Below are 17,262 nucleotides of genomic sequence, written 5' to 3' on the forward strand. Positions count from 1 at the left end.
AGTCAGATCTCGGTGCCTTGTTCGCGAAATAAGAGCAATACAAAGAAAGTGTCAAAGACAAGAGCACAGATCATCATGCCATTTGCTTTCCCCGAGTCTCCGGCGCTAGTAATTTACTAGTATCATCAATTGGTAGTACCCCGGACTTCTTCCGCCCACTCAGATGCCTCGTCTGACCTAAGCGAGACATCCATGTTGTGGTGATGTGATTTCACTCGGTGGTATGTTTATCATAAGCCCTGGCAGGGATTGTTGGATTATTTACTATGCAATTGCCCCGAAGCAAGTTCTGCTCAGAGGTTAATACAATCATTACAACTCCCCATACTCGACGTAACCAGACAATCCTTCTTGAGCTGTCTGCTCATTGAAAGACATTACCTTCAAGACTGGCTTCCAGGCCGGATCGATAGTATCAAGTCTACTCTTTGCAGCCTATGCGATGAACATTTCAAATATTGGAAGTATTGAGATATTGAAGCGCGAAGTCGGAGCATCTCCGAGATCTCGGAGCTGCTCCTTACAATGCGGAGACAAACCTGGAGCAAGTATGAGGGGAACGTCTATGGTGGGGTGTGCTTACTGCGTTCTATAGAAACACGTTCCCTTCTTCAGGAGTTGTAAAATTGAAAGGAGACATCTTGCAAATATCTATCGCGAGATCATCCAATCGTGTTATTCCACTTACACATGAATATTCTCATCACCGGAGCCGCCGGGTTTATCGGCCAACTTCTCGCAAAAGAACTTCTAAACCATCCGGCGCACAAAGTCATCCTCGTGGACATCGTCGACCCTCCGGTCCCAGCAGGAGTGAAATACCCCCAGAATGCAAGGTCCATCAAAACAGATTTAGTAGACGGCGACATCGAAAGCCTGGTCACCGAATCCGCGCCTGACGCCGTATACGCATTCCACGGTATCATGTCTTCAGGTTCCGAGGCCAATTTCGAGCTCGGCATGAAAGCAAATGTTGACGCAACGCGAGCTTTGCTCGAAGCTCTGCGCAAGAAAGCTTTCCCAGGTGTCCGATTCATTTATTCGTCTAGCCAGGCTGTATATGGACAACCTCTGCCTAAAATCGTGACGGACGACGTCATACCTACACCCGAATCATCCTACGGCGCAGCAAAAATTATTTGTGAGACACTGGTCAATGATTATACCCGTCGAGGATTCATCACCGGCTTCACGCTCCGGTTCCCTACCATCTCGGTACGACCAGGAAAGCCGACTGCAGCGGCCTCTTCGTTTCTGTCTGGCATGATTCGGGAACCGCTCAATGGCCAAGAGGCGATTATCCCTCTTGAGGATCGATATTTTGAGTCATGGCTCTGTTCCCCTCGCACATTGGTGCGGAATTTGATTATTACGCTTGGTTTGCCAGCAGACTGTGTACCGCCTCATATTCGTCAGATCAATGTTCCGGGCATCTGTGTGACGATCCAAGATATGATGGATGCTTTGGAGAAAGTCGGGGGCAAGGATAAGTTGGCTTTGTTGAAGGAACAGGAGGACCCAATTGTCAAGAAGATTGTGCACTCGTGGCCGACGAGATTTGATAATAGCCAGGCTATCAAATTGGGATTCCATAGAGACGAGTCATTTGAGCAGGCTGTCAGAGATTTCAAAGAGATTTTAGAACAATAAAATCTAAATTCCATGGCTATCTACATAAGCTTATTCTACTGCATACTGTCGTCAATCATAATATAGCCGATACAAGTAATGGGGTTGAGAAACAATTAGCAAATATCCCACACCTGATCTCCCATAGCAATCAGTCGGTTAAACAACTGATCCCTCGTTTTCATCGCCGTGATATGGAAATTCTGCTTTGGATCTTTGCCTATAATCCGCAGTCCATCGATAACTTCCTTCTCAGCCTCGGCCCATCCAACAACGAGCTTTCCCTTCCAGCCCATTCCACCTAATTTCTTTAGATGGCGTATATCCTTGATAAGAATAGCGAAAAGCACCTTCTTTGCTTCCTCAAGGTTGTGTGGCTGGGTACCCGTTTCGCTAGTGAAATAAAGAATAGGCTCCTCTTTACTACAATCAAGCACTAGACATCCTTTCTTACCCATGTACCGACATTGAAAGTCTACCGGTCCACGCGGTGATACCTCAAGGCCCTTCTTGGGAAGAATACCAAGATGATTTTTTGCATTTCGGTAGCCAAGACCAGCCAGAGCATAGTTCGTTGCCAACTTAGTCTCAACTCCCTTGGCAGTTGTCCCTTTGAAGAATCGAAGCATAGCAGGTACGAAACCTTTCTTCTTGGATTTTTCGTTTAGGTGAGAATTTGGTTCGGTAACTTGCTTGGTGATGGTCGGATCGGGTCTGACGGCACTTTCGATCTCAGCTTGGGATGCATCGAGGGGGATATCTTCGTGGATAGATGCAGGCTTTGAGGGTGCCTGATCGAGAGATGTCGGAGGTGGAGGAATTGGTGTTCCGTTTACTTCTCCAAGGCGAAGAAGGGTGATGGTAAGCTGAGCATTTGTTGGTACACCTTTGAGGATGGAGCTAATAAATTGTCAGTCAGGAGCTAAAATAAACCCCCAATAGGAAAGAGACTAACTTTCGTAGTTCCAAGATTTTTTGCCAATGAGGGAATCGGCGATTGAGGTACTTGGCACCTCTGACCAGAATAGGGTCACCGAAAAAGACAAAGCCAAACATGAACCCGGTGCCCTTCACGACCATATAGGAAGTAATGAAAAGTGAAGCCAAGGCCATTGGAAGTAAGATGGCAGCAAGTCTTAGGCGAGCTGCATATTTAGGGAACGGCGGAGCTGGAGATAATGCACTGATCCATCGATTAGTGATCGAATAAGTCGGGGGGATGTAGCTGTACATACTTGCCAAATCGTTCATATGTATCTGTTATATCACCAAGTATATGCATAACCGGCTTCATTTTCTGCCAAACAGCATCCGACATCGGCTTCTTTGTCTTGTCATGCTTGGTTGATGGGATTCCTCCGCCTGCTGAATTCTGCAAATCACCGACCTGAGATGCCACATCCGTCACGTCCGGGACTTTGTCTTCCATTGGAGCATCATCAGGAACCGCTGGATCGTGTTTGCCCGCTGCACTTCCTATGGCCACGCCGGCGACACTGCTAACCAGGTTGCTAGCTTCTCGCTCGACGGCCTCGCCCCGATAGCGCTCTGGAGCACCAGTGAGACTATCTTTGGATCCGAGGACGCCGGCTCGTGGTTTTTGAACACCGCCGGTTTGAGAATCAACCAAAGCAATAGGTGCAGGAGGGAATAGGATTGAGCGACTAGGCGGGTAGAGAATCAAGACGACCACAACGGAGAGCAGCACAGGTACAACGAGGTCCAAAATCCATGCTGCAAAGTAGACCTGTTTCAAGAATTAGTCCTGACTTGCCTTTCTTGTATAAATTCAAACTCACAGCACAGAAAGCAGCAGTACGTCGTTGTTCACGCCATGACCTGAGTCTAACAATATGTTTGTACGAGTTCATCAAACCCACAATGACCGTCATATACAAACGCTCAATGTTTGACCTGAGCTTGTCGGGCGAGAACTCCTCATCCTCAACAGGGTTGAGATCTAAGTTGTCGAGTGGGAGTGTAGGAGTATCCCTGACATGGTATATTTGCTAAAGGAGTACTTGTCAGACCTTTGTTCAGTAATGCACACAATATAACACCAACCTTGTTGAATCGTCGAATCAACATCCACAAGTCCTCATTTGATATTCCGCCAACGATAGGTTCATCGAATTCGTGTGGCTGCTGTTGCCAGCCAATGTCGGTAGTGGCTTCATCATCTGGCGATGTGTGAATCAAGCTGGCCTCTTCCACTTCGGCGTGTGCGAGGGCATGGCTGTCTGTTGGGGCGTTGAGCTCACTTTTGAGTATGTCGACCTTGTTGATGTCGTTTGTGACATTTTCTATGGTGTTGCTTGGACGCTGGCCTGAAGAGGCTGTAGCGGGTTTAGCGTTGTCTAATACCATGACAGCTAGGGGATGCTGAGATCACAAGTGAGCACACTCCAGGGGATAGTGATCTCAAGAGTTAATGATGAAGGTTGAACAGTCGTTATACGTGATACAATTATAACAGGTGGGTAAGGGCCGACGTCATCACTTTACAAGGGTCGATTTAGCCCTAAACAGCCAGATTCACCTACATCTCTCACATTGTTTGTACGAACCTGGACTCGGATCGCCTATGATGTTGGCATGGAACCGGGTTGCCAATGATATCCACAGTTTGAGATCAAACTGGGTCGGACGTGATCCTCGCTAACAACTCTAACAAGGAACCGGCCAATATTGGTCCGGAATAGCCTCAGGATATATTTTGCCAGTGTTCCACCCAGCCCCAGCAGACTAGATGATGTAAAGCGTGTTCTTGAGCTGCAGTTGTCTGATCTCGCCAACTCGATCATGAATACCGTTTTTCTTCTTTCACCGGGTTTGACGTGTTGCTTCAAGTAAGTCAAGATAGTTCAGACCCCTCGTAGTGACGTCATTCACGATCAACCACGTGACTTTTACTCTAGCGTGTCCCGCCCGACGCGTAACGCGAAGTCATTTACACGTCTCTCCACAATACAGACCAGCTCCGTCAGGAATAGAGGAGTAGCTTACGAGGACAGCCCTGAGACGAACGATGTGACTGATGCCGCTCAGCTTGCATGATTGCGATACAAAATGGTCGACATATGCGCCAACCCACTCCTACTGGGTTGGATCAAGGAATGGCTTGATGAAGCCCGAGAACGTAACTCAAAAGGCTTCACAGTGTCCGTTCCAACCCTGGCCCTATCGGAGATATTAGACCTATGTATTGATTCATCTTAGATACAAAAAAGCATACGAATCTATGAAAGCTTGCCCTTTGGAATTCAGTCATCCTTCAGAAGCCATTCAGTTAAACGGCTTAGGCCCTAAACTCTGCGACAGGCTTACAGAGAAGTTGAAGGAATACTGCGACCAACATGGCCTACCCATGCCAGAACCTCCAAATAAAAAAAAGACCCAGAAACGACAATCGGGAGATGACCTCACAGCTCAAGACCAACCCGCCAAAAAGAAGAAGGCTAAACCTTACGTCCCTGCATTACGATCCGGAGCATACGCTCTAATACTAGGCTTGTCAACGATAGACGAGAACTCTTCGCAAGGAATGTCAAAAGCGCAGTTAATTGAAGTCGCTCAGGCGCATTCTGATACGTCATTTACAGCTCCTAGTGATCCCACCAAATTCTACACGGCATGGAACTCGATGAAAACTCTTATAACAAAGGAGCTTGTATACGAACAGGGTCGGCCTCTGCGAAAGTATGCACTGACAGAAGAAGGATGGGAATGTGCAAAGAGAATTCGTAATACAAGTGCGGTAGGACTGCCTTTACCAAATCAGTCGGTATGTACACACCGGTCGGGGATGATCTTATATTTTCCTGACTTTTGTAGGCCTTACCTTGTGAACCAGGCCTTCCAACATCGAGTCGCACATTTCAGACCAATGACAAGGCTTTCACGTCGCTGGACGACGATGGTATCACGGTTCTCGACGAGATCGGCCCAATATCTGCCACACGAAGCAAGGAATCCCAATTGTCGAATTCGAATCGTCCCTCAAGCCCCATAATCCTACCCCCAAACAGTTTCACGATTGAACTTGTATTAGATTCTCGTGAAGTTCGTGCCAAGAATGACCGAGACTATATCTCAAAAGAGCTAGAAACGAAAGGCATCACAACACAAGTGCGGGCACTTGAACTCGGCGATGCAATGTGGGTTGCAAAATGCAAAGACCCAGACTATCTATCGCGGTACGGCGAAGAAGGCGACGAGGTGATGCTAGATTGGATCGTAGAGCGCAAACGACTCGACGATTTGATCGGGTCTATAAAAGATGGAAGATTTCACGAACAGAAATTTCGACTCCGCCGCAGCGGTATTTCGAATGTCGTCTACCTTATCGAAGAATTCAACGTCTCACATCCATCTGCTTCAGCAGCTGGGAATGTACCAAACTACCAGGATGCAGTAGCCTCTGCCATTGCTTCTACACAGGTTGTCAACGGCTACTTTGTCAAAAAGACCAAGAATCTTGACGACACCATCAGATACCTAGCACGAATGACATTTCTCCTGCGCAAAATGTACGGTAGTGAGTCTCTTTTGGCATCTTCTTTAGGGTCAAGTCAACCGAGTCGCAGCAGCGTCAAACCGAAATCTGTAGCACTAATCCCCAGCTCCAACCTATCATCTTCGGAATCATACCTCACAACCCTCCGCGAACTTCGTTGTGGCCGATCCTCTGAAACTACAACGTACGGCGTGTCATTCTCTACCTTTTCAGCATTAACATCCAAATCCGACACACTAACCTTACGAGACGTATTCCTCAAAATGCTCATGTGCACAAGGGGTATCACAGGCGACAAAGCATTAGAAATACAACGACATTGGCGCACGCCACGAGCGTTCATGGAAGGGTTCGAGTCTGTGTCTTCTTCTGCGGCGACTCCGCAGGACGCTGCGAAAGCGAGGGAGAGGATGCTTACGGATAAGATGGGGAATCTGATTGCGAAGAAGAAGATTGCTGGAACTTTGAGTAGGAAGGTGGCTGAGATATGGGGCGAGAAAGAGTGACCTCGTTTTATTCCATATTATTGTAGTCTAGAGAAGTATTGATACCCAATGCCGTTCGCTTCAATCACTCGATATGAAATGAGATTAATTGAAAAAGTCCTTCTAGAACATTCATGAGGTGTAGTAACCAGACTACATACATGCGGCCCATAACGCTCCCGAGAGTCTGTTTATCTATGCTAAATCCCGAAAATATAAATATGCATGTTTCATATTCATTTATGCCTTTTTAAACACCTTCATAATCCACCTCTTGATATCCCTTCCCTCAATTCTCAACGCCAAACTACTTGTCACAACACTAACACTACTCAACGCCATCGCAAGCGAAGCCCAAACGGGGCTCAGTCTCCAGTGCCCACTTACATGCTGCGTATAACCCGCCACAGTGATACTCTGCGTCCCGTCAGGAATTGCATAAAACGCGCCCGCGGCGACGGGGACAAGGATGACGTTGTATATCGCGGCCCAGAAGAAGTTGAGTTTGATGCGATTGAAGACGCGGCGCGATAGTTTCACCAACTCGAAGATTGTGGTGAGGTTTGAATTCAACAGAATGAATGATGAGGAAGAAATTGCGACATCGGAGCCGGACGACATGGCGATACTAACGTCCGCGGCTGTGAGAGCCGGGGAATCATTTGTGCCGTCGCCTACGAAGGCAACTATCTTCCTGACTTGTTGCTTTGTCTGGTTCTCAGTGTCTGAAGAAGATAGTGATGAGAACTGGATTTTGCGAATGTATTCCGCTTTCTGTGCTGGCATTACGTTTGCGAGAACCATGGTCTGTGGGATGCCGAGTGTAGATGCGACGGCATGGGCGGTCTTTTCGTTGTCGCCGGTACACATGTAGACGGCTATGTTGCGTTTTTGGAGTTGGGCGATGACCTGAGCTGACTCGGCGCGGATGGGGTCCGATGTAGCGAATATGATTAGGGGAGTATAGTGGTCAGAGTTGTCCATGTCGACGCCGGTCTCCTTGTCCTTTTTATTGATCGATGATTGAGCTTTACGGAGGAGCAGAATAGCTGTTGAACGTCCAGCCGACTGATATCTGGATAGAATGTTCTCAAAGAAGTATTGCGAGTCCGATGTCTGGGTAACAACACTCTTTGCAAGTCGTTCGTTGCCAATGACTGCTTCATACGACGCAGTCTCACCATCGATTAAGAGTGTGAAGGTGCCTTTCATGCCCTGGCCAGAGATCTCAAGAATATCAGATGACTTCACACCAATCTTGTTCTCGGCAGATAGTTTATCCTTGCAAAATTCGACAATGGCCTTCGCGATCGGATGGTTACTAGTCTGTTCTAGTTCTCGGGCCAACGTCCACGCGATAGCAACCTTTTGAGAGTTTGTAGAGTCAAGAATCTCATGCTCAGATACTCTGAGGTTCCCGCCCTCAGTCAAGGTGCCAGTCTTGTCAAACACAATCGCATCAAGACGTGTAGCTTCTTGGAAAGCTTCTCCACCTCCTCGGACCAAGATACCTCGCTTCGCTGCAAGACCAACGCCAACGAAGAGAGCCGTCGGTGCAGCGAGGGCTAGACCACATGGACACGCCACAACAAACACGGCAATAGCAAATTGTAAGCTCCAGAAAGTCCAGCCACCGAGTGTAGTGTCAAGATATCCCAATGGAAGAGAACCAGATTGCCCAAGTGCAAGCCAGATGATAAAAGTCAGGATGGCTATGAGTGTGATGACGGGCACGAAATATGCAACAATCACATCTGCAACTCGTTCCATGGGTGCTCGCTTGCTCTGTCCTTCGCGGACAACGCTGACGATTTTATCAAGCATGGAAGCGCCTCCAACCTCCGTCACTTTGATGGATACCTGCTGGCCGACGTTGACGGAACCAGAGTATATTTCATCGCCGGTTGATTTTGAGACGGGTCGCGACTCGCCAGTGAGGGAGCTCTCGTCAAATTGGTAATCACCGGAGCTGGTGACTACGCCGTCTGCTGGAGGGGAAGCACCGTGGGGAATAATGACAATATCACCGACTTCAAGCAAATCGACATGTATCCTCTGCACACCACTATCAGAATCTACCGATTCTGAAGTAGTGGGATTTGCCAATAACGCTTCACTTGGCCGTAGCTTTCCTAAGTCGGAAACAGCATCGCCAGCTTTGGACTTGCTGTAAGCTTCCAAAGCACGACCAGCCAGAATGAATAATGTCAAAAACACCACACTGTCGAAATACGTATCCACATTCGTGGCATCTGAAGACTTTGTAGTTGCGCCAGCTATAAGTACACCGAGAGACGCAATATACGCCACTGAGGTCCCAGCCGAAATCAACAAGTTCATGCTACCGAAGCGGTAGAAACGACGCAAGAGCGGTACTTTGCTTCCCGGTCGCCACAGGGCCTGAACCTCTTTCATAGCTCGGATGTGGAATACGTCTGCGCCGTAGAACATGACAGGTGTAGTTGCAAAGAACATTGCCCATTCCATGCGAGAAACAGATCCTCCCAGAATTGGTTCTGATAGGTACTGGTGAGCACGGTTGTCGGAGGAGACGAGATCCATAAAGACAATTCCGATGATGAATGTTGGAATGGCGACCATGAGGACAAATGCGAGACGGAAGAGGAAACGACGTCTCTCGCGCAGTTGCATTGCGCGAGAACGATCTTCGATAGATGGAGGGTGGTAAATGCTTGCTTTGAAGTTTTCATGGGACGAGTCGATAATACCCAAAATCCGTCGGATTGTCAAGTTCGGTTGCTTGGGTGTATAGGTAACTTTGACAATCGGATCTTTCAACGTTGGATCTTTTGAAATTTGGATGCTGTCGTCCAGGTCTTTGAGTGACAGGAGTACCTTATCAGGACAGTGGTGGCAGAACATTCCGTCGACACGTATCATGACTGTTCGTTCCGTTGGCTTTGAAGTAGTGTCGACTTCAGCTGGCTTGCAATCGATGAGGGTCGCTTCGTAGCCAATATCCTCAATCTCGTTTATAATTTGTTGCGTGTTGTCCTTGCCTTCGAATTCGACCCGTGCACTAGACGAAAGCAAATCGACCACAACATCATTGACGTGGGAAATACTCTGAACGGCTTGCGTCACTTTTCCAACACATGCGCCACAGCTCATACCGTTGATGCTGATGTTTGCGATGTACCTATTAGACCTAGGGCGAGCATCGGAAGGGGGCTTGTTTTGTTGCACGACTTCGATCAACGAAGCGTCGTACCCGATAGCTTCGATCTCGTCGCAAATCGTCTTGCTGTAGGATTGATCGCCTGAAAAGACAATGGTGGCACTGTTGTTCAACAAACTGACAGACACATCTTTGACATGGTCCATCTGCTTGACATGATTCGTAACAGCATTCACGCAAGAAGCACAAGTCATTCCGCCAATGCCAAATTGAGCCTCCCAAACAGGTATTACATCGTTTCCTGTCTCGGTGACTTTCTCGACCGTGTCGACTGTGGCATCGAACCCAGTAGACTCGATTTCGTCGATGATTTTATCGATATTCTCTCGTGGCCCAGTAAAAATCAAAGCAGCGCTGTTGGTCAACAATGTCACAGACACCTCCTTGACAAAGTCTAGTTGCTGTATCGTTTCCGTGACTGAATTCGCACATGCACCACACGTCATGCCAGATATCGCAATACGGGCATGGAACACATCCGGCAGCTTTGGTTGCGTGACCTGCACAGACTCCAGGGTCGGGGTCTCCTTTTCGGGGTCGTTCTTTTTCAGTGTTGGTGTTGTCGTCACCAGCTTCTCTGTCCAGACTCTGTCGTACTTGGGTGGTGAGTTTTTAGCCTCGTGGAGAGCATACTGTCGCTCGGTCTGGCAGGCCTGGCAGTTTTCTATGTGCTTACGTCGTTGGGACTCGTATAACCTGCGTTCCCGCGTGACTCTGGTGTGTGTACCGGATGACAGAAGAGGTGATCGCACGACAGGCGGCGACGTCACCCATGAGGAAGTCTCAATGGACTCCAGGATCTGCCCTGTAGACTCATCCTGGGTCGTGGCTAGCTGTACTTCGAACGCAGCATCGATGAGTGTGCTTGTCAAGTCCGATGCACTGATTTCGGGACCGTGGCGGACCCGGACTTCTTGCTGAAGAACAGAGACATCGACACTTGTGATGGATTGGTAGAATGTAAGAATCTCCTTAACAAGAGCGACGCAAGAAGCGCAGTGGATGTTTGTCGCCAGCAGCACTGTAAGAAGAGCTGGTTTGTGTGAAGTCATCTTGTCGACAACCTCGTTTTCAGAAGTCTTGAATATGCTAAAAATAATTTATTCGAAGATATTCGTTTAGCTGAAGGTATTCCCAAGACATGAAACTGCAGTTTTTATCTGTCCCATCTGGTGCACTGGTGGCAAACAAAGCAGCAGCAAGATGAGTAAGAGTGATGGAATGGCGCAGACAGCTCAACCATTTTCGCTAACAGAGCGAAAGAAATAGAAGAGAAAAAGTTAACAGATTACTGACAAATAGACCAGAAAATGCGTCTTTTGTGCCAGACTACAATGGACGAGGACCAAAAGGGAAAAAGCGTCGCGATTACGCACAAATGCCGCATCGCTCCCGCCCAATCAGCGTGCTGCCACACGCCGCCCGCGAGATTTCTGCTACAGGCCGGATGCGTCTGCCCTAACAAAGGCGTCGTCGTGGGTTGATTGTTTCTGGATGATGTATTGGTTAGTAAATGTTGTTTAACAAGGCGATCGTCTATGTTTGGTGTTTCGTGGTTGAAACATCTGCAGCATATCATGAGACACTTGAAACGGGATGAGCCTGCTGTACTATTACTCCTTCTTTGTAGTTATTACATGTATGGTAATGTAAAATATATTGTTGATAGATCTACATGTGTAAAACCATGCATATGCTGTAATATGGCTAATAGCCATCGTCGCTTCCCTGGTCATAATAATCATCCTCCTCATCATAATTCCCAGCAAAAGCATTCTCAATGTCCTCCTGATCATCGTCTGGCTCTTCACCAACCGCATCCTCTGCCTCCTCCTCCTCGTCGTCATAATCGGCTTCGTTAAATCCTCCCGCCGTCGCACCAGGAACTGCAATCTTGGGTGTAGCAGAGACAACAGGTTTGAGATTGGCAGACGAGGCCGCTTCTGATGCCACGCTCTGGCTGCGACTTTGTTTCTGTGATTCCGCCTTCTCAATCTCAGCCGCACCTTCGTCGCCATATAGATCAAACAACATCTTGTAATTGATCTTCTTACTGTATCCTCTCTGCTCAAGCATGAGTCTCGTAGCTTCTGCCGGTGTAGACGCGCGACTACCCTTCCCATCTTCACCTTGCAGATAGGTTACGTCGCCCAGTCTTCCTTTGCGCCGTTTGCGTGGTTTTTTCTGTAAAGTTCCGTCATCCTCGCCTTGAGATAGTGCTTGCTTAAGAGCTTTTGCTTGCTGTGCGCGGAGATAGTCTCGGTTCTCATGTACCCAAATACGCTCTTTGATTTCGACTTCTGCGGGCGAGAGAAGACAATTCGCGACTTCAGGGTCAGACTCGAATTCAGAGGCTTCAATCTCCCTGTTGTCGGAGACTGGTGCCTTGGGTTTTGTATTTGATGCTGCGGCGGTAGCGGTTCTATTCGTCGCTGCTGCTTCGACCATGTCGGAGCCATTAGCCAGGAATTGATTCATTTCATTCTCGAGCGCTTCCTCAGAAGCAAGCTCTTCAGGAGTTGGTTCGGGTACTGTTTGTTTCTTCTTTCCTTTTTTCGATGTCTGTTCTCGTTCGCTATCGAGAACTGACTGCGCCAAAAGCTCCGCCTCAATACTAGAGACTGTATTCTGCGCAGTTGTACTTTGGTAATTTCCCGCACTCAGCGCGGGATCTATAGCAGTCAATGCAGGATCTATAGGGATTTCCGGAATAGCGAAACCATCTGCATCGATGCGTGGTTGCTTAGGTAGTGGTGGTGGGGTAGGTTGAGCATCTGTCTCCGTCTCTGTTTCAGAATCTTCAATTTCTGCTGCAGTCTCTAGTACTTTCGACTTTCTCTTCCGACCTTCTTTCTTCTTGGGGTTGAAAGACGGGGGATCATGCGCATTCTCCAGGTGAACAGATCGAAATTGATCGACGGTAAGACCGCCACTATCCGTAGAGCTAAACTCGTTCAGTCGCTGGTTGATAGTCACCTCAGTGACTTTGACAACGTAAACGACTTCACGTACGGTGCGTCGGAAATTGTTCATACGTGCTGCTAGAATCAGAGCAGCGCCACAGATACCCGCTGGACGACGCCCGGTTGTCATCCAGTCACGATTCATACGCTGCACAATCCTCGCGGCTTCTTTAGCAACATGCATGGTCCGGTTACCAAACTCAAGCTGCTTGGCGAAACGCAATATCAGATTCTCGGGATCAACGGGATTCATCGTAAACACCGTGCCGCCGAGTCGCAATTCTTCCAACAACATCTTATATGCCCGACCGACTTTAAACACATTGATCATCAAGACATCGGATAAGTCAATAAGCATGACTGTGTTTCCGGGCTGTCGTCGACAGGCAATATACAAACACACTGCAGCAACGGTCTTGGTTCGTCGACCCTGGATAAAGTTCAATCCAACGGCCAACTTGAATACCTGACCGGCAGCCTTTTGCGCGCTCTCGGGGATGTCCAAAGCTAGTGCCATCTGTTGAATATAGCGGGCACCATTCTGCTCAGTGATTTCACGACTTTCCATGCCTCCTCCGCGATGGAAACCCGGTCCACTGCTCCGAGTATGAGTCTGATCGGCACCGACATAGGATCCCTGAACGACCGCTGCACCGGCCGAAGTCTCCCCAAAGCTTATTTCAGAGACAAGAGTATCCTCACTAACGACCGCACCACAAGTCTCACAGACTTTCATATCCTCATCACGAATGATGCGAGGATCAGGACAGTTAGGGTTAGGACATGTCTCGGCTGGCTTTTTGCTTTCCGGCCTTTTTGGCGGTGGCGCTGCTGCATGGCTTAGACCACTGCTGCTGCTCATACTACCCACTCGGGGGACTTGTATGCCCACGGAACGTTTGAGTGGTATAGCTCCTGACTGGGGTGGTTTGATACTTTGCAGCCTGCTCACGGGCTGCCGTGGCTGCGGCCGGACAGGTGGTTTGACCAGAGGCATGCTGGTAAATTTCCTTTCCGAGGTTCTTTCAAGTTGTGATAGTAGTGAATATCCGATATTTCAAGTCTATCATATTCATCGCACTCCTCGATATTGTTGTCGGTAATTGATATAATTGAATCCCCGCGGCCTCGGATTGAAAAGCCGAAGCATGCACAAACGAGAAACAATAGAACAATAGTGAATAGGCTCAATAGGGCGAAAACAAACAAACAGGATCAATAAGGATCGATATATCCTTCCCAAACGGGGGCCCAGGCTATAAATTTTGCGAACGCGTTAATGAGCATTCGTTAAGGCGAGAAACGAGTCCAGCGACGCGCGGAGTTCGGAGGTGCAAAAACCTTCGCTGGCGATGGCCGAGCGGAATGCTTGAGTCACTGCCCAGGATCATGTGACTTTGCTTCCCAAATGATCTGGTTTTTTGGTTTCGATTCCCAGCGCAACCATTACCACACGTAGTACTACATTATCGTTTTATCTGATTAAAACATCCTATTGATTTCGGTACTACAATTAAAGAAATGACTGTGTGACGTTGTTTTTCTTATTGGTATTTTCACTCATCTAATGACTTACTGTTTCTTATTTGAGTTCTCGTCTTTGTCAAAATCAGAAACAAATATGATAGAAGATCAACTTAAAATCTCCCTTTCGTATCCGGAGAAGATTAGTAACAAAATTGCGCATCGTCGGTATAGTCAAAAGCGAATCAAAACTGCAAAGCGTCGAAATACCGAAACGACTTTTCGTTAAACAAGCGAAGATGCGAAAACAAAATGTCGTAGCAAGCCGCCGATTCGAAACAAGAAAGAAAAGAAACTATAGATCGACGTCCATGTCCGTCCCCATGCTCATTGCCATATCATTATTCAGATTGACTTTCTCACGATCATCCCTGCTAAGGCGTGCAATGGGAATACCATTTCCAACCACACAATTGACCTGGTCAGGGATAACAGTTCGCTCAGGTGATCGTTCAGAAGCGCGTAATACCTCCGAGCCTTCAAATTGAATCGGTGTCGATTGAATGTTGCGGAGACAATTGTCCAATGTCGAGCTAACTAATTGTGCTTCGGTAAGGTCCTCCTTGAAGAGGAAGAAATAGGAAGACGGATCAAACTGATACTCACTGGGCATAGCGGCGTAATCGCTATGTCGAGCGGTGTCCTGAAGCGGGATTTCGTGTGCTGGAGGTGCAGCAACTAGGTATGCGTTGAGACTGCGGCTCTTCAAGATTATGCGGGCGTCTCGCATGTACTTGTAGAAATGATTATTGATATATTTTTCCCAGCCAGTGACTGCAGGTGCCATGTTGTCGTCATGGCTAACACGTTGCCAGCTGATACCGAGCAGGAGAGTCACATCATCAACTTGGGGTTCGTCATTCATGTTGAAGGAACTGCTCTTGCCAAGAGAGCGACGAATATCATCATTCGTGGTAGTTTGCATTTGGTTCTGAATCCAGGCGAGATCAACGTCGTCTGTGCTGGAGGCCGAGGTGTCCAGACGTTGTGATTTGCGACTGAGTTTATTTCCACTGCTGCACTGCTGCAACTGTGCGGCTTTCTTTGCAGCCTTTTCTTCATACCATGTGCCGGTCTGACTTTCGGCTGACACAGCCATACCAGTGCGAGGGTTCAAGAGGACCATGCCCTCGCCGTAGATTGGTGCTTCCACAACAGGTGCAAGAGGTGCAATGCTTTGTTTCGAGCTGGGGAGGTCTTCATCCTCACTTTCGTTACGCGATCTCTTGCGCGATGGATTTGTGAATAAGGTCTTTGAGGATGATGGAGGTGTCCAGCTCGAGGAATGACGCGGCGGAGCTTTGTGTGGATTCGCATACACCGCATCCATAGACCAGGAGCCAGAGTCATAGGCTTGGAAACCCTGCATGGACTGAGAAGGGAACTGACATGAGGGATGGTTCTGAGATGAGGGTAGGATCATGGTAGGGCCATCCGAAAAGTTGTTGTAGACAGAACCCATGTTGGCGGATAATCGAATGCTTGTTTGGTCTTTGCTTTCGAACGAAGAGGGTGGGAAGAGGAAATGAGGGCGATGAGAGTGAGCTGTAAGTGCCTATCTAGAAAGGTGAGTCTGAACAAGTGAGCTATTAGGAACCTTAATGTGTCGGGAGTCCCACACTGATTATCATGCAAGACAACAGTATAAGACCTGATCAATGTCCACTGCAATGAAGCAGTGAGGTTCGGCAGCGCAAAGTAGCGGATGTGTCGCGTGTGTTGAGTGTCGGGATTTTGGTCTCAATGGACGCGACGTAGGTGATGCGGTAGGTATAGGAGGAAGGAGGTCACGAGTTGAGTAAGCGAAGAGATATAGTAGAGGCAGTGATCAATTGAAGTGAGGTTGGATGTAAGAGAGAGAAAGAAAGAAAGAACGACAGAAGAAAGAGGGCGAAGTTCACGGGAAATGAAAGCAACGGAACAATCGGGTGCGAGCTTGCCTCACCATGGGTTGGTTGCATGAGAGGGTAAAGAAGCCCCAAGGACGAGTAGAGGAGACGAATGCGGACGCGGATTCCATAGACAAATGTGCCGAGTTTGCGTTGCGTTGCGATGCGATGCGATGGAATGGATGCGGAGGAGCGTCGCGTGTGAGCCAATAGCGGCGGCGATCCAGACAAGGGAGTGCCTGAGGCAGTGGAGCGGCTGACGAGGGAAAGAGGACGGAGCGCCAATAGGAAAACTTTTGCCCAGCCGATGACAAGTCGACTTGGCTCTTTTGGGCTGTGTTTGCTCTGTTTGCTTCTGCAGCGCAACCCGGAACAGCTGAGCGACGGAGCCATGCCTGAGGCTACGCAAGCTGCTCAGTCGCAGGACCGGCAGGCGACGACCCACAGCTTATCTGCAAGTCATTGGCCTGTCACAATCGGTGTTAGTGGGCTTGGCGCTCCATTGGTGGCTGTGGAGAGAGAACATTATTGGAGGGCTTCGCTCAGCCGGCTTTCACTTGAGTTTGATCATTGAGTCAATAAAACTAATTAGTCGGCACCCACTCAGATTGCAGCCTTGCAGCCTGAGGCGCTAATGTCGCTCTGTCTGCCAGAGTCGGTCTGGTGTGGTTCTCACGCTGTACCAGAGAAGCCATCCGAGAAAGGACCAATGCTCCGCTACGTCCTTGGACGCCGAGTGAGGCTGAGTGTTGACCTTCCCGGAATACGTAGACAGAGAACAGGAAATGTAGTACATCGTAGTGTTTTTGATTTTCGTATCATTCTACAAGCAAGAACTAGCAGCATTCAAGCCCCGGTGCACCATCTATTCTAAACACACATCGCAAACAGAAATAGAGTAAAGACAGGGCGCGTATAGTCACAATGCGGCATGAAAATGAAAATGACCTAGATGCGCGGAACAGTATGCCATCAGTAAAGAAAAGGGAAACGTCATATAAAGGGATGAATAAAAGTATTTTCGTAGATCCTTCTCCCGAAATAACGGAAAACCATG

General features: G+C 48.3%; 6 protein-coding genes across 6 annotated transcripts; 2 read left to right on the top strand and 4 right to left on the bottom strand.

Moving 5' to 3' along the window:
- Positions 1 to 690: 690 nt before the first annotated feature.
- On the top strand, positions 691 to 1,650 carry BHQ10_000513 (uncharacterized protein; the record flags this gene model as incomplete). The annotated part of the gene is made up of 1 exon (XM_040877572.1): positions 691 to 1,650. The coding sequence occupies one exon, from the start codon at positions 691 to 693 to the stop codon at positions 1,648 to 1,650; it is 960 nt and encodes a 319-aa protein (XP_040729018.1).
- A 95-nt stretch (positions 1,651 to 1,745) lies between these two features.
- On the bottom strand, positions 1,746 to 3,996 carry BHQ10_000514 (uncharacterized protein; the record flags this gene model as incomplete). Its single annotated transcript, XM_040877583.1, has 5 exons — positions 1,746 to 2,529; positions 2,585 to 2,812; positions 2,865 to 3,376; positions 3,429 to 3,638; positions 3,694 to 3,996. 5 exons carry the CDS (start codon positions 3,994 to 3,996, stop codon positions 1,746 to 1,748), a joined length of 2,037 nt encoding a protein of 678 aa, XP_040729019.1.
- A 1,000-nt stretch (positions 3,997 to 4,996) lies between these two features.
- BHQ10_000515 (uncharacterized protein) lies at positions 4,997 to 6,651 on the top strand (the record flags this gene model as incomplete). The annotated part of the gene is made up of 3 exons (XM_040877594.1): positions 4,997 to 5,328; positions 5,391 to 5,413; positions 5,483 to 6,651. The coding sequence occupies 3 exons, from the start codon at positions 4,997 to 4,999 to the stop codon at positions 6,649 to 6,651; spliced, it is 1,524 nt and encodes a 507-aa protein (XP_040729020.1).
- Positions 6,652 to 6,870: 219 nt separating this feature from the next.
- Positions 6,871 to 10,881, bottom strand: BHQ10_000516 (uncharacterized protein; the record flags this gene model as incomplete). Its single annotated transcript, XM_040877605.1, has 1 exon — positions 6,871 to 10,881. One exon carries the CDS (start codon positions 10,879 to 10,881, stop codon positions 6,871 to 6,873), a length of 4,011 nt encoding a protein of 1,336 aa, XP_040729021.1.
- A 655-nt stretch (positions 10,882 to 11,536) lies between these two features.
- On the bottom strand, positions 11,537 to 13,789 carry BHQ10_000517 (uncharacterized protein; the record flags this gene model as incomplete). The annotated part of the gene is made up of 1 exon (XM_040877616.1): positions 11,537 to 13,789. One exon carries the CDS (start codon positions 13,787 to 13,789, stop codon positions 11,537 to 11,539), a length of 2,253 nt encoding a protein of 750 aa, XP_040729022.1.
- An 822-nt stretch (positions 13,790 to 14,611) lies between these two features.
- Positions 14,612 to 15,778, bottom strand: BHQ10_000518 (uncharacterized protein; the record flags this gene model as incomplete). The annotated part of the gene is made up of 1 exon (XM_040877627.1): positions 14,612 to 15,778. One exon carries the CDS (start codon positions 15,776 to 15,778, stop codon positions 14,612 to 14,614), a length of 1,167 nt encoding a protein of 388 aa, XP_040729023.1.
- Between the last annotated feature and the right edge of the window lie 1,484 nt (positions 15,779 to 17,262).

This window comes from Talaromyces amestolkiae (assembly GCF_001896365.1).
Source record: "Talaromyces amestolkiae strain CIB chromosome Unknown scaffold1.1, whole genome shotgun sequence".
In the NCBI taxonomy this organism is placed as follows: domain Eukaryota; kingdom Fungi; phylum Ascomycota; class Eurotiomycetes; order Eurotiales; family Trichocomaceae; genus Talaromyces; species Talaromyces amestolkiae.